This window comes from Maylandia zebra, linkage group LG20 (genome assembly GCF_041146795.1).
Source record: "Maylandia zebra isolate NMK-2024a linkage group LG20, Mzebra_GT3a, whole genome shotgun sequence".
Classification (NCBI taxonomy): domain Eukaryota; kingdom Metazoa; phylum Chordata; class Actinopteri; order Cichliformes; family Cichlidae; genus Maylandia; species Maylandia zebra.
The window spans coordinates 26,657,610-26,683,679 of NC_135186.1; the positions used below are offsets into that span (position 1 = coordinate 26,657,610).

Below are 26,070 nucleotides of genomic sequence, written 5' to 3' on the forward strand. Positions count from 1 at the left end.
GTGAATACTTCTGCTGCATCAATTTTCTTCCTCGAGTGCAATTCCAATATACAAAATTGCTCACTGCTCACACAGGTCCAGGTAAGAAGTCAGTTTCAGATCTTTCTTTTCTCTGTGTGGAATGAAGTGGGGCTCTCTAGAAGGTCATGACCCTGGAATTACTGGTCCTTTGCTCATGACAGACTCCTTTTCAAGCTCACTAATCTGGGTCTATCCACCAGAGAGATATAGTAAAGATCATGCAGATCTCCTATTTTATTTCAGCTTCACAGGAGATGCTGTAAATCTGGTATATATTGGATTTTTGCATGAACTGTTGCCTCAAGATCAGCTAACTCTTGATTGCAGAACCTTTTGCCTTAACTCAAAGGCCAGAAGAATTATCCATTTAACTGGATAGCCACTTGTTACTTGTCTTTGTCCGAAGAGAGAAGCCTCTCAGAATGTCTGACTGTAATGAGAGCGTGACATAGCTGCTGATTGGTCAGCTCAACACTTAAAGGTTGTCTAAAGTCTGCAGTTTAATCCATAATCCAAAATGCTAAACTGACCCAAACAACCCCGCTGACCCACTATTGAGTTGCCATAAACTGAGAGTTTAACTGCAAGTAGCGGTTCATTACTCAGAAAACAAAAACATGTATTCTGTTCTCTTTTGCAAAGGTTAGATGCATTTCTAATATTGTATATGTTGTATTGTATATATTTTTCAAATAAATACAGCAGTCTGGTGAAACGTTACTGTCAAAGTGCTCACTAAATCACAACAATATGACCAGAGAAAATTCAATGTGGAACGCTTCATGACTTTATGGGATTATTCCCAGAACTTTTTGATTGCACCTTACGTGCTGAATGAATCAACTCTCTATTTACCTCCTCTCCAAAAATCTTATGATCCAAATAAAAACAACCACAGGGCATCAATCAGTCACCAATGCACATGCAGAGCCTGTGCATTAAAAAATATGTTTTTTTGTGTGAATAAAAATAAATTTTTTGAAGAAGGGATTGCTGTATTGTTGATATGTACCAGGATGTTTGCAACCCCCTTAACCATCAAAATGAGACCCCCCTCCCCCCTTTTGATCTGTTTAATTCAGTTGAAGAATCGTCTGAAGAAAATGCTATAGTTTGTGTGTAGTCATTTCCCATGTGACCAACATCATCATATATGTTCCTATTAAAACATTTTTGGTGTATATCCTGATATTAATTGATACTTTCTTTAAGTTTGTTCACAAGACAGAAATATGAGTCACTCTAAAACAGGCATTTCATAATGCCCTGACACAGTGGCATGTGACTGACCTGTGCTCTGCTTCATGCAGCCTCCTTTGTAATGTGAAAGTGTAGGTGCGTCTCCTAGCCAGGCCAGGCCAGGGCAAGGGAAGAAGGAGGGCTTGAGTTTAAAAAAAAAAAAGTCCCAGGGAGAGTCGTCGGTGCTGGATTGTGGGGAGGGAGATGAGGTTCAGGTTACAGCCTGACAGGGGGTCTGGGGGAAGGACTGGTACTTTGGAATATACGAAGATCCATACAAGGCACAGTGACATAAAACCGCGGTGCCTGCACTGACACAGTGGGTGCAGAGTGCCAGCTGGGGCCCCGTGGTGGATTCCACTTAGATTTTGGAGGGTTTGACTGCATGGTGCCATAAGTCTCCGGGAACACACTTAACATACCACTGACTGAAAGCCTGGTCTCCTCCATCCCTTTATTTCTCACCCAAGCTCTTGCATGTCTAATTTTTAGACATGTTCAGCTTTGTGGACTCAAGGACTGTTCTGCTACTTGTAGCATCCCAAGTTGTTTTACTATCCGTGGTCAGATGTCAGGAAGAGGATGACCGTAAGTTGCAGTATTTTTCTTTTGCACTTCCTTATTTATAATTGAATTGTAATTCTGATTCCATCACCAGTCTTTTCTGTTTCTATCTTTGTAGATCTAGAAAATCCAATGAAAGTTGTCTGTTTTCACAAAAAGAACTGTGGATACATGTTTCTGTTTCTATGTACACTTTTTAGACAATTTTTTCAAAGCAGTAATTAAATGTTATTGATGCTGTCTGCTTGTAAAATATCTCCCCAACGAAGTTAATAGATTTTTTTTCAGTAGATAGGTAAGGTTGACAAGGTGCATCTGTGTGGGATGGAGGACCAGGTGAACAAGTGCCTGTTTGTCCTCACCTGGGTCCTACAACTCAGCCTTTCATGCTCTGTTTGATTACTTTGTAGTGAAAGTTTTTAGCAAAAAAATTAAGAAAAAGAAAAGCTAATAATACAGCATCTAGCAGCTGTTTTTTTTCTAGTATTGAGCAGAAACACTTTGGTAACAACACTTAGCAAATAAAAAACTAAGTTTACTTTTTCTTAAGGACTTGTAGAAATAAACCTTCCCCACAGATTTTGGCCGGAGCAGTCTAAGATTTTTTTCCACTATGTTAAGTGACAGTGCCAGACAGTGCCTGACCCCAGACTAGCAGGCTCAAAGGGTAGCAGGACAGTGTGCACAGCAAGGAGTCAACAGATGATGGACATATAGGTGTATTTATAGCAAGACAAATTTCACTGTAACTGTTTTTATTTCGACATCTTCTTGTTTTAATAGCTTTTGCTTTAATTCCAAAGTTTCATTTTTTACAATTTAGTTCAGGAGGTTTCATTAGCAAGTAGCCAGACTAATCAATCCTGACTTAAACATTCATGTTACATATATATGCTATATATATACATATATATAAGTATCACTTTGACAAATAGACCTAAAACACAGATAGCAGGAGTTAGTAGGCCCAGTTCTAAGCTGTATAAGCTGCATGATCGAAACAAATCACCCATTCTTAATTCCCCAGCGTGTTTGCCCTGGCGCTTAACATAACTATGGGATCCAGATGGAGAAATGTAGAAGGACCCTCTGTTTACTTAAAGCAGCAGCGTGTCAATTGGGCATGCTGTCCCTATAAGAGAGGGTCATTCATTCGAGCAGCAGAGCAGGCCTGCAGGTTAAATATGCTCAGCCAGTGATGTGAAATGCCTCAATCAGGGCTTCAAACATAACGGCTAACTGTGGTTTGTGTTTACATTGCACTTTACGCTGCTATTACGATAACTTAGAGGCATTTCTTTACATACATTGTGTGTTAAATTGAAAACTCGTGAATTACTGTTGTGCTCCACAGCTACTGATTTACAACAGTGTGTTTTGGGGTCAAATCAGCACTTGTTCATCTGTAACAAAGGAGCAAGTCTTCTCACTCCACTTTTTTTTAAATCACTAAAGCACATATTTTTTAATCCAGTTTTGACATTTTTTTAATGGTCAACCACCCAGTGTTACAGTGTTCAGAGTTTTTGTTTGCAACCAAATAACTTTTTTTTTTTGCTTCTTCCATCTACGCCTATACTCAATAATCCCTCCTCTTCTGCTGTTACTCCTCCCACTTCCTTGCCTTGCCCCTCGATCCCTAACATCCTCTTATCCTTGTCTTAAACCAATTATTTTTTTTAAACATCTATTATGCCAACTCACAACATTGTTCAAATGCTGTTACCTCCCCCTGTCTAATTCTCTCTTGAACCCTCTTATTGCTCCTATTTCTGCTTTGCCACCTGACCCCTGCTGGCCACCACAGAGGAGTCAGGGGGTTGCATCCAGGATGGCCAGCTGTATAATGATAAGGATGTGTGGAAGCCAGAGCCGTGTCGTATCTGTGTGTGTGACAGCGGAGCAGTTCTGTGTGATGAGATAATCTGCGAGGAGATCAAAGAGTGTGCCAACCCTATCATCCCATCTGGAGAGTGCTGTCCCATCTGCCCTGCTGATACCAGTGCCCCCTTTGGTTGTAATTTATTTATTCACATACCCATAAATAAATTACTCTTTTAGCTTGCACTCATCTCTTTCCTGGCTAACACTTTTGAATGGGGAACTGCCACTGGATCCAAATAGTCTGCCTGATCAGGACTAGAGTGGTTACTGATTTGTGGCCAAGAGCAGCTACAATTTCTAGTTTTATAATTTCTATTTTTTATAAATTTTGACATTTCTAAAAAGAAAAAGAAATCAGTTGCCAGCCAATGTTCCCTGTTCCACAGTGACTTTTTTTTTTAGATGGTTTTATAGAAACTAGATAAGCAACATGATCAGGATTTTTTGCAGTCCCAGTGAAAGTCTTTTCATGTGGGATTTGAATCCTGTCATGTGCTTTCTGATCCACACTTAAACCAGCAGAGACACTTCTGCTCAATTTAACACAAAGCTGAGATGAAGTCCTCATATTGTGCAAGAACTCAATGATTCATTTGACCCATTTTGAGGCTTTCTACAAATTTCAATAGTCTCTTGAAGGTCTTTCCAACCTTTCATGTCAAAATGACTGTAAATATGTGTTTCCTCAAAGTTTCAAGTTTTTGTGAGCAGCTGCTGTACTCCAGCACTGTCTTCAAAAATCTGCTGTTAAATTCATATTGTGATCAAGATGTTGAAAGACAGAATATTTATGATTTTGTAGAATTGCTTCTTCTTTTGCTAAAAAGTTTGGGAATGTAATGGGCCTCTTGGGCTCTAATGTTTAAGGTCCTTTCCAGATTGGTTACAAATTTGCTATAAAAAAAAAAATACAAAATTTGACAATACAATGTAAGATATACATCTTAAAACAAACACACTAACAGCAGTTGCCCTTCTTTATTAAATAAGCTCACTTTTTTTTCTATTATTTACATTTTGCATGATTGAGTCTAAACCTTCATTTCTTAGTCTGAGCTTGTTTCTGCTTCATCTCTTGCATCAGTAATATAATCTGGATGGGTTTTATGCGTTTGGGTTTGGTAAATGTTATTTGATCACTTCAGCATCTTTGGATTTCCTTACAGGTCTCCTTTCTAAGAATCACAGAGTAGCTTTTAAATCAATCATATGTTTGAAATCTCACTTCAAGGTATAACTTTTAATAATGCTCTTTCTTTCCTCTTGTTCCTCCTTCTGCATCATCAGAAACAATTGGTGCTAAGGTGAGTCAGTGATCTCCAGCAACTTATGCACAGAAATTATATTTCCTTTGTAGTTGTGGTGCAGTGAACTGTCAGACGACTCATACAGTTTGATTCTTTTATCATTCAGGGCCAGAAAGGAGAACCAGGAGACATTGCAGATGTAAGTATGGACGCTCACGGATATAAAACTGCTAAATAAAGCTTTAAATAATTGTTCTAACAGTTCCTCTTAGATAATTCTACCTGACCAAACAAACATTTTGGGCATCTTTTGTTCACTTCTATTTGAATGGAATTACAGGATTTAAATATCTGATCAACTGTCCATCTATGTTCATTATGTTCAGCCTAAAAGAAAATCACGTTTTTATCACTGGTTCTATCTTTTATAACCCACTTTTGCTTGTATTTTCAATGTGTTTTCCCTTAAAAAATGTGGCAAAGTTTCTAATGTTTCTCATGAGTGAGAAACTCTGAGAAACTGTGAATGTTTCTGACTTTCTATTAAATGAGGAAAAATCCTGCATTCCTGGGACATAATGAACCCAATCAAATCCTCTTAGATCTTCTCAGCAACTTTCCTCCAAGTGCACATGTCAGAAGAAAAAAACCAGCCAAATTAGAGGTTAAAGGAGGTGGTGGTCATACAAAAACTTGTCCTGTCAAATCAAATCCTTTTAATGTTCACCTCCTACGAAGCTGGAATGTTTTCTAATTTTAGGAAGTTCAAACTAGTACAAAATCACCGGTTACGACACCAATGTAGAGTCAGTTATGAAAACAGCCTCAAAAACATTTTTGTCTCTCTGTAGGTTGTAGGACCAAGAGGACCACCAGGCCCTATGGTAAATATCAAAGATTTGGCTATGTTCTCCATATTTATATGCTTCACAACAACGTGACCTTTCTTCTGAATAGGACGTTCAGCAGTTTTGTGAATGCTACTGAGGCTTTTATGTTTGTTTCTGTAGGGCCCCCCAGGTGAGCAGGGACTACGAGGAGAAGCTGGCGCTAAAGGTGATAAGGTAAGAAACAACAAAATGTGTGCAAAAAAAATCCCTTTTACCAATCTTTCAGCACTGGGTCCTTAGATACTGGGTGAAGCAGCATTATCAGAACTAGGAGAATGGCCTGTAGAGTTTGCACTTATCTTATTACTACTCATGTAAAATCTTTATTTATTTGGATGCAGCAGGTGGATGAAGTCACACAGATGACAGTTTTTGTAAAATCTGCTTTATTGCTTATTTTGGTAACTCCTTTTCCTTCCCTACTCTCATTTGTGTAGGGAAATCCTGGACCTCGAGGAAGAGATGGTGAGCCTGGAACCCCCGGAAACCCCGGCCCACCTGGCCCACCTGGACCTCCAGGACTTGGAGGGGTGAGAATAAGGACTGTAAAATATGGCATATGCAAAATTTGAGCAATAGCTGCTTTTTTGCAACACTTTATTGTTAATGTGTAAATCTTTTATGAAGCTTCTATTTGGCTGCACTTAACTTGTTACAAGAGCGCAAAACAGGCCACACAATTTATAATGCATGAAAGTAGAAAGAGGAAAAAAGAGGTAAAAGTCACAAAGAGGTGAACAGACAAACAAACAGGTGGGCACACTGACACCTGTTTTTGAAGCAAGATGAGTGAAAAATAGAGTGACGGTAACAGGTGTAAACCCCCATTCATGGCACAGATGTACCATTCACATTACTATTTGTGGCTCACTTTGCTTAGGCAGATAAACTGACTCTTGGTCTATTTTGTGTGTTTACAGAACTTTGCTGCTCAGATGGCTCAGGGTTTTGATGAGAAGGCTGGAGGAGCTCAAATGGGTGTGATGCAGGGACCAATGGTATGTATCGCTGGGTGCATCTAACAGGGTGACTGTACTGTATGTTTACAGTTTCATCGTGAGAAAAAACGTGAAAATTTTTTGTTGCAAATATTCATCTGGTCTGCAAATCACTGCTGAAAATAATTACTGAAAAATAACCAATACCTCACTCAGATTGCTGCAGTGCTGCCACCTTGTGCCTCAATAATTTCATCCCAACAGAGAGCCTTACTATAACCTTTTAAAATCCTGCTTTCTGAACTGAATGCTGAATCTGCACACAAATAGAAATAGATTATAAAAATAGCATGTGGGAATGAATTTGCCTCAGTGGACACATCACATAAAATAATGAAATCTTTCTATGAAAGGTTTTGAACTGGATACCAGTCTTTAACCTCAAATATTTTTCTTAGCTGGGACAAGGTTTAAATTTGACTTTACTCTTACTAGTTCTGAATGGTTAATGTGTAACTGGTGAAACCTTTATTTACTCAGGACACCTGTATTCATTTGGTAAATTTGTTCCACTACTTGTTAAAATAAATGATGCCAGACTGATGTTCTCTGTATTTGTTGTGTTTCTTTTGTAGGGTCCTATGGGTCCACGGGGTCCTCCTGGGCCTAGCGGAGCTCCTGTAAGTACTCTGATCACAGCCCAAATCATTATATGATTGGGTTTTATAATCAAATAGCTTATTTGAACACATTTCTAATGCTTTGCATTATCATCTGTTACAATAGGGGCCACAAGGTTTCCAAGGGTCCCCCGGAGAGGCTGGAGAGCCCGGTCCTGCTGTAAGTATCAGTATCAATCCCAGAATGGATCTGTATGCCTTACAAACGAGCTGAGCTGCATATGAGGTGTAAATCTTGGGGTTTGCCAACAACACATACACTGTCAAAAACAATACTGATTATAAATGTCATGATTGTTCATTGTAAAAAAAAAGAAAAAAAAAGATCTCTATTATTTGCTCAAAATTTAATACCAAATTGATGGCCTTAATGGCATTTTAAGGCAGAGACATATTTTACATAACATATGAATTTTTGTCTTTATATGTTGATTGTCAGTATTAATGCTCTTGCTTTGCGTTGATACAGGGACCTATGGGACCTCGTGGACCACCTGGACCTTCTGGAAAACCAGGAAGTGATGTAAGTCATATTCATAGCAAAATTCAAAACTCTTAAAATACATGCAGATTTTTATATATATATATATATATATATATATATATATATATATATATATATATATATATATATATATATATATATGTAGATAGATAGATAGATAGATAGATAGATAGATAGATAGATATAGACATATACATATATGACCTTCTTAGACGGTCAGACCACATTTTTATTTGGAAAAAAACAGTTTTGTTTTCCATGTAAAAATCACATTTTTTAAAATCTTCATTTACTTCATACTTAGTTATTTTTCACAACCTATCCCCACCTCCATAATGTACTTCAGTTATACACTCCATGTGCCACCAGGGGGCACTGTGTATCTCCAAAAATTACCAACGAACATGGTGACTTCACAATACACAGCCTTCAAACACAGAACAGTGAAGGGCCATTGCAGCTACATCTTATCTTGCAGCTACAACGCTTCAGCATGTAATCCTGAATTTTGCTGCTGGTTTTTAGGGTGAATCTGGCAAACCTGGCAAACCTGGTGAGCGTGGACCGGCAGGGCCTCAGGTGAGCAAATAATAATTATTCAAATATTTTTTACTTCATACTTAAATCAAAAAAAAACTTTAATCTATTGCTGCATGATTGTTTTTATTTCAGGGAGCTCGTGGATTCCCTGGAACTCCTGGACTTCCTGGCATCAAAGGACACAGAGTGAGTGTTTCAGTTCAGTCACATGTTTCACAAAACTCTGGCTGCTCATTGATTGCATGTGGTGACTGACTGATGTCTGAATCCTGATTATGAGCTTTCTTTGTAGGGTCACCCTGGTTTAGATGGAGCTAAAGGAGAGACTGGTGCAGCAGGAGCTAAGGTAAGGTCATCTTTTGTGACAGTGTGGGTTTTCCAGAAATAACACTTTTTCAGCTTACTTCTGCTATTTTGTGCTTACTCATGGTAATTTTGTTCCTTTCAGGGTGAGGCTGGTGCTCCTGGAGAGAACGGTGCCCCTGGACCCATGGTGAGTTGCCACCATCGCTTTTTCTAGTCTGCGATGCTCTGAACTTTCTGACAACATCAGTAAATTTGCATAGCATATTAGGCTCCAGCAATAAAATAAATAATGAAGATATTTATATATAAATCATTCTTTTATAGGGTCCACGTGGTCTGCCTGGTGAGAGAGGACGTCCTGGAGCTGCTGGAGCCGCAGTAAGTAACATTTCCGCAGCTGCTTAAGGCTATTCAACAGGAATTTATTTCTCATTTGCTATTTATTATGGTTTTGAATCTTTTATTAGATCATAACACTGTGATGAACCAAACTAAATTGACCTGTCTTTGCTATCCTTAGGGTGCCCGAGGAAATGATGGCTTGCCTGGCCCTGCCGGTCCACCTGTATGTATCATAGTCACCGCTATGTGGCCATTTCGTGCTGTTGATTTTTCTTTAATCTGTTGCCTTTGATCTGATGATTCTTTTTTTATTTCTCTACAGGGACCAGTGGGTCCTGCTGGAGCTCCTGGTTTTCCAGGATCCCCAGGAGCAAAGGTTTTTACAGAACATATCATCCAGGAAACATTTGCTGTTGAAGAGCTTGTGTATTAAAATAAAACAGAAAAAAAGACTTACAAGAGCCACTACATCAGTCTTTGTTCACTCTGGTTGTAGGACACTAAATTCCAGTTTTCCACAACACTGTATGTTTAGTTATTGTTATTTTTTCATAGACAAATATACAACTATGTCAAACTTCTCTTTTTGCTAAAGAAGATAAACTGGCCTTCAAATTCTTTTTAAATTTAGTTGACTTATTTTGAATAACTCTCATAGACAATGAAACAACAGTATTATATTCAGCTCTATGGCAGGGAGGCACCAATACACAGCTCAAAGAAATCTACAACCAATACAGTTTTACTATGTTAATGATAAATTTGTTGTGCCTTTTTTAGGGAGAAGCTGGTCCTACTGGCGGCCGTGGCCCTGAAGGATCCCAGGGGCCACGTGGAGAGGCTGGTACCCCAGGATCGCCCGGACCTGCTGGAGCATCGGTTTGTTTGCCTTCACTGTTCATAAACATTCAGACTTTGATTTTGATTCATTTTCATTGGTTGATCAGGTTGTTGTTAATATAATGCTTCTTGTTCTATGCAGGGTAACCCTGGTACTGATGGTATTCCCGGAGCTAAAGGATCTGCTGTAGGTTTACACTTTTGTTAGTGGTTTTGATGCCTTTCTTTAGGTTAAATTTTATTCAATAAATATTTCTCTTCATTCTGATATTTGATTATTCCTTTCAATGAAGGGTGCTCCTGGTATTGCTGGTGCTCCTGGATTCCCCGGCCCCCGTGGCCCACCTGGACCTCAGGGAGCAACAGGACCTCTAGGGCCCAAAGGACAGGCTGTAAGTCAGCTGAGATAGTCTGAAGTTATGCTAAATTTAAATATTTTGTAATGTTGTGATTATTTATTATTGTGGCTGCCTTCTTTTCTTGTGTTGTTCAGGGAGACCCAGGTCTTCCTGGATTCAAAGGTGAAGCTGGACCGAAGGGAGAGCTTGTGAGTTTCAGTTTTTTGTGATCATAAATATACATGACCACATAAAAATTTTATGTGGAATTACTCCCTAGAGTAGATTCACTGAAATATCTTTATCTTTTCCAGGGCCCTATTGGTCCTCTAGGTCCCCCTGGCCCTCCAGGGGAAGAAGGAAAGAGAGGTGCCAGGGGAGAGCCTGGGGGCGCTGGACCAATTGGACCTCCCGGAGAGAGAGTAAGTGATCAGGACATGCATTACATGTTACTGGTCACATCTGACTAAAAACAAGGGTAAACATGGTTACTGTATTCACAGTCTAATCAAATATATCTTGATTTCTGTGATTCCTCCCAGGGAGCCCCTGGAAACCGCGGTTTCCCTGGACAGGATGGTCTTGCTGGTGCAAAGGTTGGTGCCTGCAAAATGAGATCTTTTGAAAAGTTATAATCATTTTATCTCAGTGATACCACAGCATGACAGTGCTGCATGAGAAAGATACTACAACAAGTGATTTTTCTATAACATATTTAAAGTTTACACCTTTGGTCTTTTCTTCTTCAGGGTGTCCCTGGAGACCGTGGTGTTCCTGGTGCTTCTGGGGCTAAAGGCGCTACTGGAGAACCTGGACGCACAGGAGAGTCTGGTCTCCCTGGAGCCAGAGTGAGTCTTGCAACTTTATGCAGTGTTGCACATTTTTATGGTTTTTGTAGGATGTTTACTGTGGCAGGTTTTTTATGACTGATTTGATTTTGATTTGAATGGAGCTGACAGTCTCTGTTGCTTGTGCCTTTCACGCAGGGTCTTACTGGTCGTCCTGGAGATGCTGGTCCTCAAGGCAAAGTTGGACCTGCTGTAAGTACAATATTAATTACAATTACATTGAATGTGATTTATAGATTTACTTCCATGAAATTTGAAATTAAAATAATAGAGCAGCTGATCCTGTTCTAAAAAATACAAGCTTTGCCTTCAGTAGGGTTACTAACACCATGATCTACAGTTTCATTGTTGCTTTATGGAAATCATAAAGATTAAACAGAGCAAAATGCTTACAACCTTCTGCTGCCTGTTTAGACTTAAGAAGAATTTTTCATGGCTGGTGCAATAATCCTCAGAGTAAAATCATAATAACATCCAGGTTTTAGCTTCCAGGCTAATACCTTCTGATTTACAGTGTTTATCCGTAATTTTGACAGGGTACCCCTGGTGATGATGGCCGCCCTGGCCCACCTGGTCCTCAGGGAGCCCGTGGTCAGCCAGGAGTGATGGGATTCCCTGGACCAAAGGGAGCCAATGTAAGAGTCTGAAGGTTTCTATAACAACAGACAAGCGGCACTTCCACATCTTATGATGCTGTTCTTATCCCTTTGATCCCCAGTGCTAAAGAAACTTCCTACAGTTTATAGTGTATGATTTCTCTTTGACAGGGTGAGCCTGGAAAGCCTGGAGAGAAGGGACTGGTGGGTCGCCCAGGTCTGAGAGTAAGTATAGCTCTCCATAAGTGCTTAACCATCATTAATTTCTCTCTCTAGGTCCTTTTTCCTAACTAAAGTGCTCTTAATTAGGGTCTGCCCGGAAAAGATGGAGAGACTGGTCCTGCTGGCCCTAATGGGCCTGCTGTAAGTATTCTGTATAATAACATGTTTTGAGACACTTTTATAGCCAGCAAACAGACTTTTATGTTTGATTGATCAAATGTGTTTGCGTTTATCATCTTAGGGACCTGCTGGAGAGAGAGGAGAACAAGGATCTCCTGGACCTCCTGGCTTCCAGGTGAGATAATTTTCTGACCCATCCCATCATATGGGGCGATCGTGGCTCAAGAGTTAGGAGTTCGCCTTGTAATCGGAAGGTTGCCGGTTCGAGCCCCGGCTCGGACAGTCTCGGTCGTTGTGTCCTTGGGCAAGACACTTCACCCGTTGCCTACTGGTGGTGGTCAGAGGGCCCGGTGGCGCCAGTGTCCGGCAGCCTCGCCTCTGTCAGTGCGCCCCAGGGTGGCTGTGGCTACAATGTAGCTGCCATCACCTGTGTGTGTGAATGGGTGGATGACTGGATATGTAAAGCGCTTTGGGGTCCTTAGGGACTAGTAAAGCGCTATATAAATACAGGCCATTTATATGACTTTTGGTAAAACCTAAACATGTGCACAATGTCCGTGCCTTAAACATTAGAAGCTTTAGTAATTATGAGTTTCAGCAAGTATTTAAGCTAAAGAAGGATCACCTTTTATGGATTTCGACATCACATCTTTCAAAGACACCTCAGAATCATGTATTATAAAAAACTTACAGATAATATTCTAGTCCATGCTTACTGATGGCATTTCAATAACTATTTTGCTATTATGGGCAGGGTCTACCTGGACCATCTGGTGCCCCGGGAGAAGCTGGAAAATCTGGAGAGCCGGTGAGGTTTTACTCTATCCAAATAATTTGTTGCACCTGCACTTCTCTGTTTTCTGACAAACATGTCAACAACAGTGTATTCTACAGTACATGTGACGCTGCCTACATGCAAAATACATTCAATGGGAAACTTTCTGCTAAAATAACACAAAATGGCTTATTAAATGCCAAAACACTCGAAAAACAGATGTTGTTAATTTGTTTTATTAAGTATTGTAATGTTTTATTTAGGCTGTTTTTATAGTGTATAATTCAGTTTTTACAGTTAAGTGGCTGCTGTAACAACTTTTTCATGGATAAATATTCTCTTTATTTAAAAACCAGAGTGGTCTATGTGATCATTGGTCCTTTATTTATCGAGGTAAAAATCTAATTGAGATTAAAATGTCATTTCCAAGAAAGACCTGGCATCCTGGCAGCATCATCTTTAATTACGTAGCATTTTTAAATTTTAACGTGAACACGTAAAACTCGTTCTGTTGTCAGGTTTTAAGTGTTAAAACAAAAAAACAAACAAACAAAAAATGATATAGTTTGTCCTTTCTGCAGGGTCTTCCTGGAGAGGGTGGAGCTCCTGGTGCTGTTGGACCCAGAGTGAGTTTCCACTAATTATGTGTATCATATGTGTACATAGAACTAAAGTTTGCTGTTGGTTTCATACATGTAATCTTTTTGTTTTGTCTTTGCTGAGCTATTCCTTATATGCTTTGCTTCTCTTCTTATCCAATATCGCTCTGTCTTATTACAGGGCGAACGTGGTTTCCCTGGTGAGAGAGGTGGTGCAGGAACCCAGGGTCTTCAGGGACCTCGTGGACTTCCTGGAACACCAGGCAGCGATGGACCCAAGGTCAGTGGATGACTCAGACTAATTTCTGGTTGCAGGTTCAAGATTCTTAACTGCTCTTCTCAGATGCAGATGAATACCCACAATAACATCATCTGCTGATATTTTTATTATTCATGCCCATAGTCAATGTTCAGGTTAAAAAAAAACCCCACACAAATCTGTGCTGACTACATTTAAGGTTGTGACTCCAGAACAACATAATGTCATTGCTGTCACCTGTCTAGTCTCTACTATTTGCCTGACAGCCTCATAGCACCAACTAGACTGACAAAAGCTTTGTCACAACCCACATCAAACCAGGATGTGTCACTTTTACGTCACAGTTTCTACTCAGCTAAACAAAAGAGATATGATCTCCTGATTAGTCAAATTTGAATGTGCTGACGTGCAGATTTTCTTACCTTTGAACGTACTAACACCGTCTGTTCCTCCATATTTTCCAGTCTTGGTGTGATGGTATCACATTATACGTTTTCTTATCTAACTCTCAGCAAGTAACACAGTAAGCACTTTTCTCAAAACATCAACTTTTCTCTACATGAAATAAGAAGAATTAAATAAAAAAAAATATTAAAAATCAAGTCTGTTGAATTTCAGGTGGAAATGTTTAACATCTGCAGCCTTGGTCAACTTGTTTTCTGCAGCACAATATAATTTGAACGACTGAGACTTTTCCAGATGTTTTTTAATCTAAGGAGCTTGGAAAGTTTTATTTAATTTTTTTTTTTCATAACATCATCAAATAGAGAGGAAAGATGAAAGATTTGGATTGACAAGTGCTCTCCTAATTGTGGTCCATCTTGCTTTTATCAGGGAGCTATTGGACCAGCTGGCTCTCCTGGAACCCAGGGACCCCCAGGCCTGCAAGGTATGCCAGGAGAGAGAGGAGCTGCTGGTATCACAGGACCCAAGGGAGACAGAGTGAGTGATAGATTCTTTATTTTCACTTTGTGAATTGCTCTCTAAGTTAAAATGTAGCTTACAGTAGTAGTGCATAAAGTAGTGTAAAAAAAATACTGCACTGTAAATATTGCATTCTGTTCTGTATGATTAAAACAAAGCTTATCTTTTTGCCCACAGGGTGACAATGGTGGAAAAGGAACTGAGGGTGCTCCTGGAAAGGATGGTGCTAGAGTGAGTTCAAAAATATCTTTGATCTCTTCTTATGTTTGATACATCTTTACAGTTTAAACCCTGTAAATCATTCATCAAACAAGTGTAACATTCAGTGACACCTACACTATGTTCTAATGTGTTTCCTCCTCTCTCCTCTTTCTTAGGGTTTGACTGGTCCTATTGGTCCTCCTGGCCCAGCTGGACCCAATGGTGCCAAGGTAAGAATAATCCTTTGCTTTGTTATGTGAATAAACAGTGGTTTAAATTAGAATTTATATTGTATTATTAACCATTTTAGTTGTTTGAATGATAGTTTCTCTTTTATCCAGGGTGAGACTGGACCTACTGGGCCTGTTGGTGTTAGTGGTGCTCGTGGTGCTCCTGTAAGTACTTTTTCTTGAGTTTAAGTATCAGTATCAGTAGCACAGAACAAGTATACATCAGACTGATCAGGTCTGATACAGAGGCCTGGGTTTATAATATTAGAGCTCTTTCTCAATAAAAATTCTACTCTTCTAGAGAAGAGCACCAATAATAATAATGATGGATTGGATTTATATAGCGCTTTTCAAGGCACCCAAAGCGCTTTACAATACCACTATTCATTCACTCTCACATTTACACACTGGTGGAGGCAAGCTACAGTTGTAGCCACAGCTGCCCTGGGGCAGACTGACAGAAGCGAGGCTGCCATATCGCGCCATCGGCCCCTCTGGCCAACACCAGTAGGCAAGTAGGGTAAAGTGTCTTGCCCAGGGACACAACGACCAGGACAGAGAGCCCAGGGATCGAACCGGCGACCTTCCGGTTACAGATGCGATTACCAACCCCCTGAGCCACGGTCGCCCTATTATTATAATAATTACCATCATTATAATAAGATAATGGGTGGATCAGGATGCAGGATTGCACATCAGAATAACTAAGCATCATCCTTCTTGTGCTCACAGGGTGACCGTGGTGAGGTTGGTCCTCCTGGGCCTGCTGGTTTTGCTGGACCTCCTGTAAGTAGAGTCCCCATAATTCATTCTTTACATATGGAATTTAAAAAAAACATTTATTGATGTTCAGCTTCTATCTTTTTCTGATGAATATATTTAGGGTGCTGATGGTCAGCCTGGTGCTAAGGGAGAGCTTGGTGAGCGTGGACAGAAAGGAGAGTCTGGTTCTCATGGACCTCAGGGACCATCTGGTGCTCCTGGACCTGTGGTAGGTATTTAAACCAAAAATTAAGTCATGGAACTTGTTACTATGTATCTACTATCTGTCGAATCGAATTACATAGTGAAAGAAATACATTGCACAGTGTTGCACAAACACTTTTACACTATTTTAGAGCAGGGTAAGTTTTCATGACGGAGTAGCAATTTATGAAGCCTATATATGTGACTGGGCCAAACAGAAAAACATTGCATGTGAAATACTTTTAGTCAGTGCTTGTATGGTAGTTTCCATTTGTCACTTTTGTCACTTTTTTAAAAGTTATTCTACTGTGACATAAACATGATCATTCCCCTTTTTCAGGGACCTACCGGTGTATCTGGAGCTAAAGGAGCACGTGGCGCTCAGGGACCTCCTGTAAGTAACTCCTACATGTCATACAGTGCATATATATTTATATATATGTGTGTGTGTGTGTGTGTGTATGTGTATGTGGCACATTTGGGTTTTTTTGGGGTCATAAACAAGAAGTAAAACTTAAAAAAATATGAAATCATTAAAGCTCCCAAGGTTTTAACTTGGCTTTTCAATCATAAATCAATCATTCAAAGGTTTTCAATGCTATCAATATTGAAAAAAAAATCAACCTGACAAAATTAGTTTTCTCTACATGCCATCTTGGACACAAAAAAGACACATTTTAGATAAGTTCAGTTAGATCTTTAGTAACATCCCGTAGCAACAGATACACATATAATAATAAGACAAACACAAAACAAAGCAAATTGAAAAAAAAGTCTAGTAAGTTGTGATTGAAACTTCCTAAGATGGAAAATTTTGAACTCTAAAATATTCTTAAGAAGTTTTTATTAACAATCAGAGTTTGCTGGGAACATATGAATATTTATAGCAGTTACTCTTTATCTTTGTGCAGTCTAAAGCGTGAGCCTGAGGGCCAGATTGCTGTGTGAGAGCACAGTTTGATTTTAAACATTTCTGTCAAACAGATCAAATAGGCTTCTTTGTTTGTTTCCTATAATCTTCTCTCTGGTGAGACAATTTTGGGGGCTGCTGCAGCTGCTGCCTGCTGTGAATAAACATCAGATCAATAGAAGATTATAAAACAAAAACTGCAGCCTTAAATTTAAAAGTGATTAAAAAAAAAACTATTTTTTGGCCTAATGATAAAGTTTAAGAAATCAATCGGTTTTACGTGAAAAACTTTCTAACTACCAACAGAGATGTGCAAATGTCTTTGATATCCAGGCCATAAACATAATTCCTATTCAGTGTTGAGATGAGCGTATAGACTCCATCAAGTAAATATCCAGTTTGTATAAGAACTAAATCAAGTTAAATGAAGAGTATTTGCAAAACACACTGGACTTTACAGAGGACTCTGAAAAGCCACCCATCCATCCATCCATCCACCCATCTATCCATCCATCCATCCATCCATCCATCCATCTTCTGAACCTATGGGGTCTATCCCAGCTGTCACTGGGCAAAAACAGCAAGACAGACCTTCAATTATACTCACAGTGACCTACAGCCAATGTAGAATCACCAGTTAACCTAAAAGGCACATTTTTGGACTGTGGGAGGTGGGCAGTTTGAGTGCCCAGAGAAAACCAACACAGGTACAGATAGACCATGCAAGGCTTGTTCTGCGTATACTTGTACCACCTATACCACTGCACCACTGCTGCCTGCCTCTGAAAATGAAGCATGACATTTCCTCTGAAGGGAAATATGGCTCAGCCATTTCTCTGTTTACTATTACATTTAGACCCTCAATCAATCAATCAATCAATCAATCAATCAATCAATCAATCAATCAATCAATCAATCAATCAAAAACACAAATAAAAAAAAACCTACAAAAAACTAAACAAAAATAAGTTTGTGACTCCCTGTTATGGTTGATGATGGTGGCATGGTTTTTGGTCTTTGGGTTCCTTTAAATTGAACTTGCCTGATCACCAACCATGCCATCAAAACATGAAATGAAGGGAAGTCACTCAAATGGATATTGTTATGCCCTTTCAGCAGCATCCCAAAGAACCAATCCCAGAGTCCACTTGAGCTGTTTTGTTGGTCTGTGATGAACTGAATTCTACTCAGATACAATGCCTACATCTAATATCTATTTTTTACGTTAACTTTTCATCTGTCTGCCGCCAATACATTACATATATATACTGCCATGGAAATAAATGCCATGAAGCTCCCAGGAGACAGTTTTCGTGCTGATTTTAATGCAAGATGAAGTTTAGAACAAATTATTCAATCAGCAGAGTAATGGTGACTTGTACACACCATGTGCCTGCAACTTTTCATGGTCTGCAGTTTGATGGCTTAGTTGCTGTTCCTAAATCTTTCTATTTTTACAATAATACCACTTAACCACAGTTAATTGTGGAATATCTAGAACAGAAGAAATTTCACAGACTGGTTTGTTGCAGCCGTGGCATCCCATTTCAGAACCACACCCAAATTCAGTTTGCTCATTATAACGACCGAAGGCAAACTGGGTGGTTTGGTGGTTGATTTTATAAAACTTTGGCAATGGAAATGAAATGGAAGCTCCTGTTAAATGTTTACTATCAAATACTTAATACATCATAAGAATTAGGAGAATGTTCTCAACCAATAAATCTTAACATTTTAGAAAAATTCAAATTTAGGATTACCATATTAGAACAGGTCAGTGGGCCAGGACAAATTCATGTTTATTGATCTCTTTCTCCTTGACAGGGTACCACAGGTTTCCCTGGTGCTGCTGGCAGAGTTGGACTTCCTGGTCCTAATGTAGGTATTTTGTCAATAATAAGCTGCACAAAGAAATTAGTCTCTTTTTGTTTGTAGATTATGTGTATTTTTGCTCTTACTCAGTGAAATTCTGTCTTTTCAAAGGGTAACCCTGGCCCTGTTGGTCCTCCTGGCCCCGCTGGTAAAGATGGACCAAAGGGTGTTCGTGGTGATGCCGGCCCTTCAGGAAGACCAGGAGATGCTGGGCTTCGCGGACCACCAGGCCTACAGGGAGAGAAAGGAGAGCCTGGAGAGGAAGGGAAGCCTGTGAGTTTATTTTTGCACTTCACAGGAAACCATAAGTACCCGACACTGAAGCCAACATCCAGTCTGAATCACCTGCAATATTTGCCAGATATTGACTGTATTTCATGACTCAGTCATCTCTGTCTTGACTCTATAGGGTACTGAAGGGCCCTCGGGTCCCCAGGGTTTGGCTGGCTCCCGTGGTATTGTTGGTTTGCCTGGGCAGCGTGGAGAGAGAGGCTTCGCTGGTCTTCCTGGACCTTCTGTGAGTGCTTTGGCTTGCACACAAAACGTTTAGCTATGTTTATCCTTCACGTAAACTGTGTGAAAAACTGACGCTGGTCTAATTTTGTAAATCTGGATGTACATTTTTCCAGAATTACAGCTATGGTTGGTTTTATTTAAGACTTGTCTTAAACTTGTCAAAGATAAAACCTTGTTATTTGCAGTACATTCAAATAAAGTGTGAGCTTTCTGATAACATAGTTGATTTTCAAAGTCAGAGGATTATTTTGGGCCTTCAATGTCAAATGCTAGATTGAAAGATAAAAATATATCCTGTGTGTGTAGGGAGAGCCTGGTAAACAGGGTGCTACTGGTTCTGCTGGTGACCGCGGACCTCCTGGACCAGTTGGGCCTCCTGGACTTAGTGGACCTTCTGGGGAGCCTGGTAGAGAGGTCAGGAACTGAACTTCAATAACAACAAAATAGCAATATTTACAATGCAGGAAATAATACAGTCATCTTCATCTATCAAATCAATGCACGTTAAATAACAAAAAACATGCTTTTATTTCTCAGGGTACCCCTGGATCAGATGGACCCCCTGGTAGGGATGGATCTCCTGGACTCAAGGTAATGGACGTCATCCTCACTGAAATACACTAAATCAATTCAGCAACTCATTGTTTAAAAGACTTTTCAATGCTCGTTAACATAAATTGTTTTTAACCTGCATCAACACCTTCCATTCATTTGCAGGGAGAGCGAGGTAACACCGGTCCTGCTGGCGCTCCCGGAGCTCCTGGCCGCCCTGGTCCCCCTGGCCCTGTAGGACCCCTGGGCAAGCAGGGAGACAGAGGAGATGCTGTAAGTATCACAAAACAACGTAAGAACCCCAAGCTCAATGTAATTTTAAATGGCACCCACACCTATTATTTCCTTTTTAGGGTACTCAAGGACCTGCAGGACCCCCAGGACCAGCTGGAGCTAGAGGAACGGCTGTAAGTATCATTAAATCAAAATGTATTTTATCATTAAGTTTTGTTTTTTTTTTAGTTTCTGATTTTATTTGATTAAAACTGCCACATGTACAAATCCATGAATGTTAAAAGGTGAATCTTTACTTCAGGGACCTCAAGGACCACGTGGAGACAAAGGAGAAGCTGGAGAGGCTGGAGAGAGGGGGCAGAAGGGACACCGTGGCTTCACTGGTCTGCAGGGTCTTTCCGGACCCCCTGTAAGCACTTTAATACACATCTAATAGTTCATCCATTCGGTGCCGCTTTCCGTCTTTCTCCTGATCTGTTATCATCTTTGTCCCAATAGGGCCCCTCTGGAGATTCTGGACCTGCCGGACCTGCAGGACCAAGCGGCGCTAAGGTGAGCAAACGAAGCAGAAGAGATGAAAAACTATATTTCCATCCTGCACCTTTAACACAGAAACTATATGATGGTAATGAAGGGCACAGGTTAGCATTTTTGTAATTCTCCAATCACCTAGAAGAAGATGGGGACAGGAAAGGCCGTGTGCTTTAATTACCCACCGCTGTGATAAGATGGGCAGCTGAGGCATTTTGTAATTACTCTCTGTGAGGAAAAGTGGCAGACAGACAGGGGGGACTGTGATTTGTGAAACCCACTCCCACTGAGATCCGAAATGGGCTTCAATCTCTGTTCTTGATAAGCTAAGCACTGAGCATGATAAGAAAAATGAAGGGAAATGTCACCATACAAATATTCTTCATGCATAATAAGGCAAAGGGTCTGAGGGTAATAGAGAGAAACTGCTGGTGCATTTGATTTCCTTTATCAGATTCTCTTATCCAGACTTCACTGTGGATCTGAAGAAATAACAAAGTTTTACACTTTGAAAAAAAAAGCCCAAGCTCACTTAATGAAACTGCTTTTCATCCTCTCGTTCTGTAGGGACCCCCTGGACCAGCCGGACCTGCTGGCAAAGATGGAACTAATGGACAGCCCGGCCCCATTGGACCTCCTGGACCACGTGGACGCTCTGGAGAATCTGGTCCTGCTGTATGTAACATGTCACGAGAATAATAATCTACAACCAAATGAGTCTGTATGCTATTCTATTTCAGTCAGGTCTCATTTCTTGCTTTTGCCTTCTTCCAGGGTCCTCCTGGTAATCCCGGACCACCTGGTCCTCCCGGGCCACCTGGCCCTGGCATCGACATGTCTGCTTTTGCTGGCCTGGGTCAGGTGGAGAAGGGCCCCGATCCTCTCAGGTACATGAGGGCCGATGAGGCATCCAGCTCTGTGAGGCAGCATGACATTGAGGTCGATTCAACACTAAAGTCCATCATCAACCAGATTGATAACCTGCGAAGCCCTGACGGCTCACAGAAGAATCCCGCTCGCACCTGCAGAGACCTCAAACTGTGCCATCCTGAGTGGAAGAGCGGTAAGAAAACCAGACACTAAGGTCTGACCATATATCATGTATCATACAGTATAGGATCCCTGATTGCGACTCCATATTTTTATTATTTGGCTAAAGTAGAGTAACTTTGCACGATTCTCAATTTAAAATCATTGTTTTTTATTTTATACTGAGCCTCTCAGTCCATCCATATCTGAAACAAGCTGTTTTCCTTTCCTTCCTCTTCCTTTAAACCACTGTTCTTGTCATTGGCTGCCCCTGGCAAACAGGTAAGTAGGGCTTCTGGGCCTTCAGCTAGAGCTGTGTGCCTGAGATGATAACAAAAAACCACGGGAAATGATCCACAACTGTAACAATGACAGATATAACAGAAAATAAGGAAAAGCATAATAGGGTGGCCTTTAAGTGAAAACCCAGACTGCATGAACAGGTGTTATGCTGTTCGTGTAAAATCCTTTCAGTCCTTGTATTCCTAGATCGCAGCGCTGCATTTGGGTCGGTGTCTCTATACTCAAACACACATTCTGTATGTTTTGTTATCAGTATGAGAGAAAGAGCTCAATTTGTGGCTTTCTTTTACCTTCAGTTCACCCCCCACTGCACCCGCCCAAATCATTAGTGACACTAATGGCTTAGTGTGTCAGGACAACTTGTTCTGCCTGAATAGGGACAAGAAGCAGCAGACCTTGATAAATCCTTCACACCAAGACGGGAGCAAATCTGCTTTTCATACTTTTTATGTATACTCTTTGATGGACCATTCATATTACAGCATTGCTCCTGAAAATGTCATAAGCCTGGCTTTAAAATCCTGCTGCATCACTCTTCTTTATGATAATTAACTTTTCTTCTTCAGATATGAGCAGTTGAACAGGCTAAATCTTACATTTAGTGATTAGGATTCTCCTCATTAACTCAACTGTCTCATTTTCTCAGGTGAGTACTGGGTTGATCCTAACATTGGCAGCACGGCTGATGCCATCAAGGTCTTCTGTAACATGGAGACCGGAGAGACCTGTGTCTATCCAAGCATCGCCAAGGTACCAAAGAAGAACTGGTGGACGAGCAAGAGCAAGGAACGCAAACACGTCTGGTTCGGAGAGACAATGAATGGAGGATTCCATGTGAGTGCACACATACATCATTAGTGAACATCAAACTCCTCTTAAAGAGTCTAATGTACAAGCTGCTAACTCTCCCACCTGTTGTCTGATTCCACAGTTCAACTACGCTCAGGATGGCATTGCTGGCGTCGCTGCCAGCGTCCAGCTGACCTTCTTGAGGCTTCTGTCCAATGAAGCATCCCAGAACGTCACTTACCACTGCAAGAACAGCATTGCCTACCTGGACCAGGCCACCGGCAACCTGAAGAAGGCTCTGCTGCTACAGGGTTACAATGAGGTGGAGATCCGTGCAGAGGGCAACAGTCGGTTCACTTACAATGTGTTGGAGGATGGCTGCAAGGTGAGTGTGGGAAAAGGACTGAGAAAATAACTGTTAATTCAAATCATGTTAGAAATTTTACTATGCAGTAAGGCTGAACTGTAACACATTCCTTTGGTCTCACTCAACAGACACATACAGGCCAGTGGGGCAAGACTGTCTTTGAGTATAAAACACAGAAAACCTCCCGTCTGCCAATCACGGACATTGCTCCTTTGGACATCGGAGGAGCAGATCAGGAGTTCGGAGTGGATGTAGGCCCTGTCTGCTTTATCTAAAGCGGAGTTTCACGATGGCCCCCCATAAAACAGGAAATAAATAAACTAAACCATGAAACATTACACACATGCCCACAATAAAGAAGACTGGAAATTATAAAAGAAAATTGATCGTTTTTTTCTCTCACTACAAAGTGCTCTCCAAGGTGTACTCCTTGGATGTTAGCACTGAAGGGCACCGGCAATATCTGTACACCACACCAGCACTCTCTGTCAACCCGCTTCCTGAGATCCAGTCATGTTTCCCATGGCCCGCTGTTGACAGGAATGAGTCAGAGCCAAGAGGAAGAGGCACAGAGCGAACAAGTTATGAACAGAAACATGGCTTGATGTCACTTATTTATTGTTTAACCTGAATAGGAAGAGCTGAGGTAGGACTGGACGGGTTTTCTCTGTAAGTAAGCCAAGCCCCCTTTTCCACTACAACCTCTGTCGCAGTCCTACTCCACCTCCCTCCCTGTTTCTCTCCTGACACACAAATATTGCATTTTGAATCCGTGTAGACCAATAAAAAAATAAAAATCTCAGTAGGTGAAAGTGTGAGCTCCAGGCCCGTCCATCGTGAGCGGGAGCAGAAGCTTTTACTGTGTATTATAAATCCTTGGTTCCATTGTTGTAAAAGTCTGTGTTTATAAACAACCAGATGGTTTTATATATATTTCCACATTATGTGTGTACATGTGTCTAGATGCGCACCAACACTTTTGGGAAAGTGAGGTTACATTTGGGATGTATGTTTCCAGTGTCCTGTACCCCTTGACTGGCCATCACAAGAAGGCCCAGTTTGTAACCCCCCCACCCCGACCACCACGACCCAAGAAAAAAAAAGAAATTTATTTTGAAGAAGAATTTGCTTTGCTTTTTTTTTTTTCTTATTGTAGTCATCCAGATTGTTCAAAGCTACCTCACACTGACAAACAAAGTGAAAATGTTGAATTCAAATCTGAGCTGACCAAACCTTTAGCTTTCAGATGGATCTAGAGCTTGAACCGCCATCTTTGTTTTGGGTTGCTCTGTATTCGGAAGGTGCTATGACGACTCCTGCGCCTGAGACGATAACAAAAAAACAAAAACGAAGATCCATCACTGTAACAGTGACAGATATAACAGAAAATAAGGAAAAGCATAATAGGTGGCCTTTAAGTGAAAACCTGGACTGGACAGGTGTTATGTTGTTTGTGTAAAGTAATTTCAGTCCTTGTATTCCTAGATCGCAGCGTTGCATTTGGGTCAGTGTCTCTATACTTAAACACACATTCTGTCTGTTTTGTTATCAGTATGAGAGAAAGAGCTCAATTTGTGGCTTTCTTCTACCTTCATTCACCCCCCCGACACTAATGACTTAGATCTAGAGCTTGAAATCACCAGTCGCATCTCTGACCCTCCCACTAGCTTCACACCACACACTCACACTCCACCCTGAGGGAGGGGTGCAGTCAGGTAAAGACAGGAGAGACAGGCGAGCTCGGAGGCCTCCTGTGGTGTCCACACCTCCACAGCTGAATGTGGACCTCCAACAGCAGCCCCTCAGAAGCAGCCAGGGTGGGTTGTCTCTGTGTGTGTAAAGGGTGTGTACATTAAAAAAATTTTTTTTATAATGACCATGATCATTTTTGTTTTTATTTTGCTACACCTCAAATTGATGTAAATTGAATAATAAAAGGAAAACCGAACTGAGGATGGCGTTTATTTTATTCAGTTGAGTTTCGAATAAAAACACAAATGGCGCAGGGGATGGATTTCTTCTTTTAGCAGAGCCAGTCACGTGTGCTCAAATGTTATTTTTCCTTTTTAAACTTTTTGTCTGTGTGCGTGTGTGTGCGCGTTTTCGCATGAGCAAATCTCATAACACGAAGGAACAAAAGTACTGTATTTGTTTCGGGGTGGTGATATATTGTGAGGTAGTGGCACATTGCGAGCTGCATCACTGCCTCAGAAAAAATATAGTTTAGAGTTCCTAAAAGAGCAGACGAGACCTGATTTTACACAATAAAACCATTCATTTACCATTTAGAGTTGTTAGGATTTCATTTGTCATTAAAAATCCAAAACTGTGAGTTGAAAGTAATTTTTTTTGCTGCTTTAAATACAATTTAAGACCAAAAATGAGATGGGAATACACATCACAGTAAGTATGCGGCTGAGTGTAAGGACAAGCTTAATAATATTGTGATTTGTCCTGAATTTAGCATATTCAGGTGCTAGGATTTAACCACCAAGAGTAACTGGCTTTCTCAAGAAATTTGTCCGTAAATCAAGTCAGTCTGGCCTGTTCCACAAATAGCATGGTCTCAGTGTAAGAGCTAATTGTGTAGGAGGGTGAGGAAAAAGCAGCCGAGAATAAAAAAACAAAAACAACAAACATCTAAAGTGGATTTCAGATCATATCTTCTGTTTTAAGACACATCTTAGACTTTATAAGCATGAGTGTGGTCGGACCTGTTTATTTACAAGAAATTTGCACAACTGAATGTCAATTATAATATTTCACAACTCTAATTTTCTTATTTTACACTGGACTTGAAAAAGTGTTTCAATTTTCTGCTGCCCATTACAGAAACCTCTTTGCAACTGATTTCACCCAGTGTCAGCCAGCTACCACCATACATTTAATAGTG

The 26,070-nt window shown here is 40.5% G+C and overlaps 1 protein-coding gene across 2 annotated transcripts; it reads left to right on the top strand.

Annotated features, from left to right (window-relative positions):
• Nucleotides 1-1,530: 1,530 nt before the first annotated feature.
• Nucleotides 1,531-25,130, top strand: LOC101485799 (uncharacterized). 2 transcript variants are annotated; one of them, XM_004546228.6, is made up of 54 exons: nt 1,531-1,848; nt 3,632-3,838; nt 4,996-5,012; nt 5,122-5,154; nt 5,807-5,839; nt 5,966-6,019; nt 6,283-6,375; nt 6,766-6,843; nt 7,419-7,463; nt 7,570-7,623; nt 7,933-7,986; nt 8,494-8,547; nt 8,641-8,694; nt 8,801-8,854; nt 8,957-9,001; nt 9,139-9,192; nt 9,335-9,379; nt 9,479-9,532; nt 9,937-10,035; nt 10,139-10,183; nt 10,290-10,388; nt 10,490-10,543; nt 10,649-10,756; nt 10,877-10,930; nt 11,084-11,182; nt 11,321-11,374; nt 11,719-11,817; nt 11,950-12,003; nt 12,088-12,141; nt 12,242-12,295; nt 12,875-12,928; nt 13,477-13,521; nt 13,676-13,774; nt 14,588-14,695; nt 14,855-14,908; nt 15,055-15,108; nt 15,220-15,273; nt 15,841-15,894; nt 15,992-16,099; nt 16,415-16,468; nt 18,809-18,862; nt 18,968-19,129; nt 19,266-19,373; nt 19,679-19,786; nt 19,910-19,963; nt 20,090-20,197; nt 20,278-20,331; nt 20,460-20,567; nt 20,657-20,710; nt 21,257-21,364; nt 21,464-21,752; nt 22,668-22,855; nt 22,953-23,195; nt 23,306-25,130. In XM_004546228.6, exons 1-54 carry the CDS (start codon nt 1,755-1,757, stop codon nt 23,450-23,452), a joined length of 4,464 nt encoding a protein of 1,487 aa, XP_004546285.1. In that variant the 5' UTR covers nt 1,531-1,754; the 3' UTR covers nt 23,453-25,130. The 2 variants fall into 2 exon arrangements, with proteins under 2 accessions (XP_004546285.1, XP_004546286.1); XM_004546229.6 differs by lacking the exon at nt 3,632-3,838.
• Nucleotides 25,131-26,070: the final 940 nt, after the last annotated feature.

Bases quoted from the DNA above. Each gene is read 5' to 3' on its own strand.
- LOC101485799 (XM_004546228.6), top strand. From the start codon at position 1,755: ATGTTCAGCTTTGTGGACTCAAGGACTGTTCTGCTACTTGTAGCATCC. The intron at 16,100-16,414 runs GTAGGTATTTAA...CCCCTTTTTCAG, and splicing joins CTGGTGCTCCTGGACCTGTG to GGACCTACCGGTGTATCTGG. The intron at 18,863-18,967 runs GTAGGTATTTTG...GTCTTTTCAAAG, and splicing joins TTGGACTTCCTGGTCCTAAT to GGTAACCCTGGCCCTGTTGG.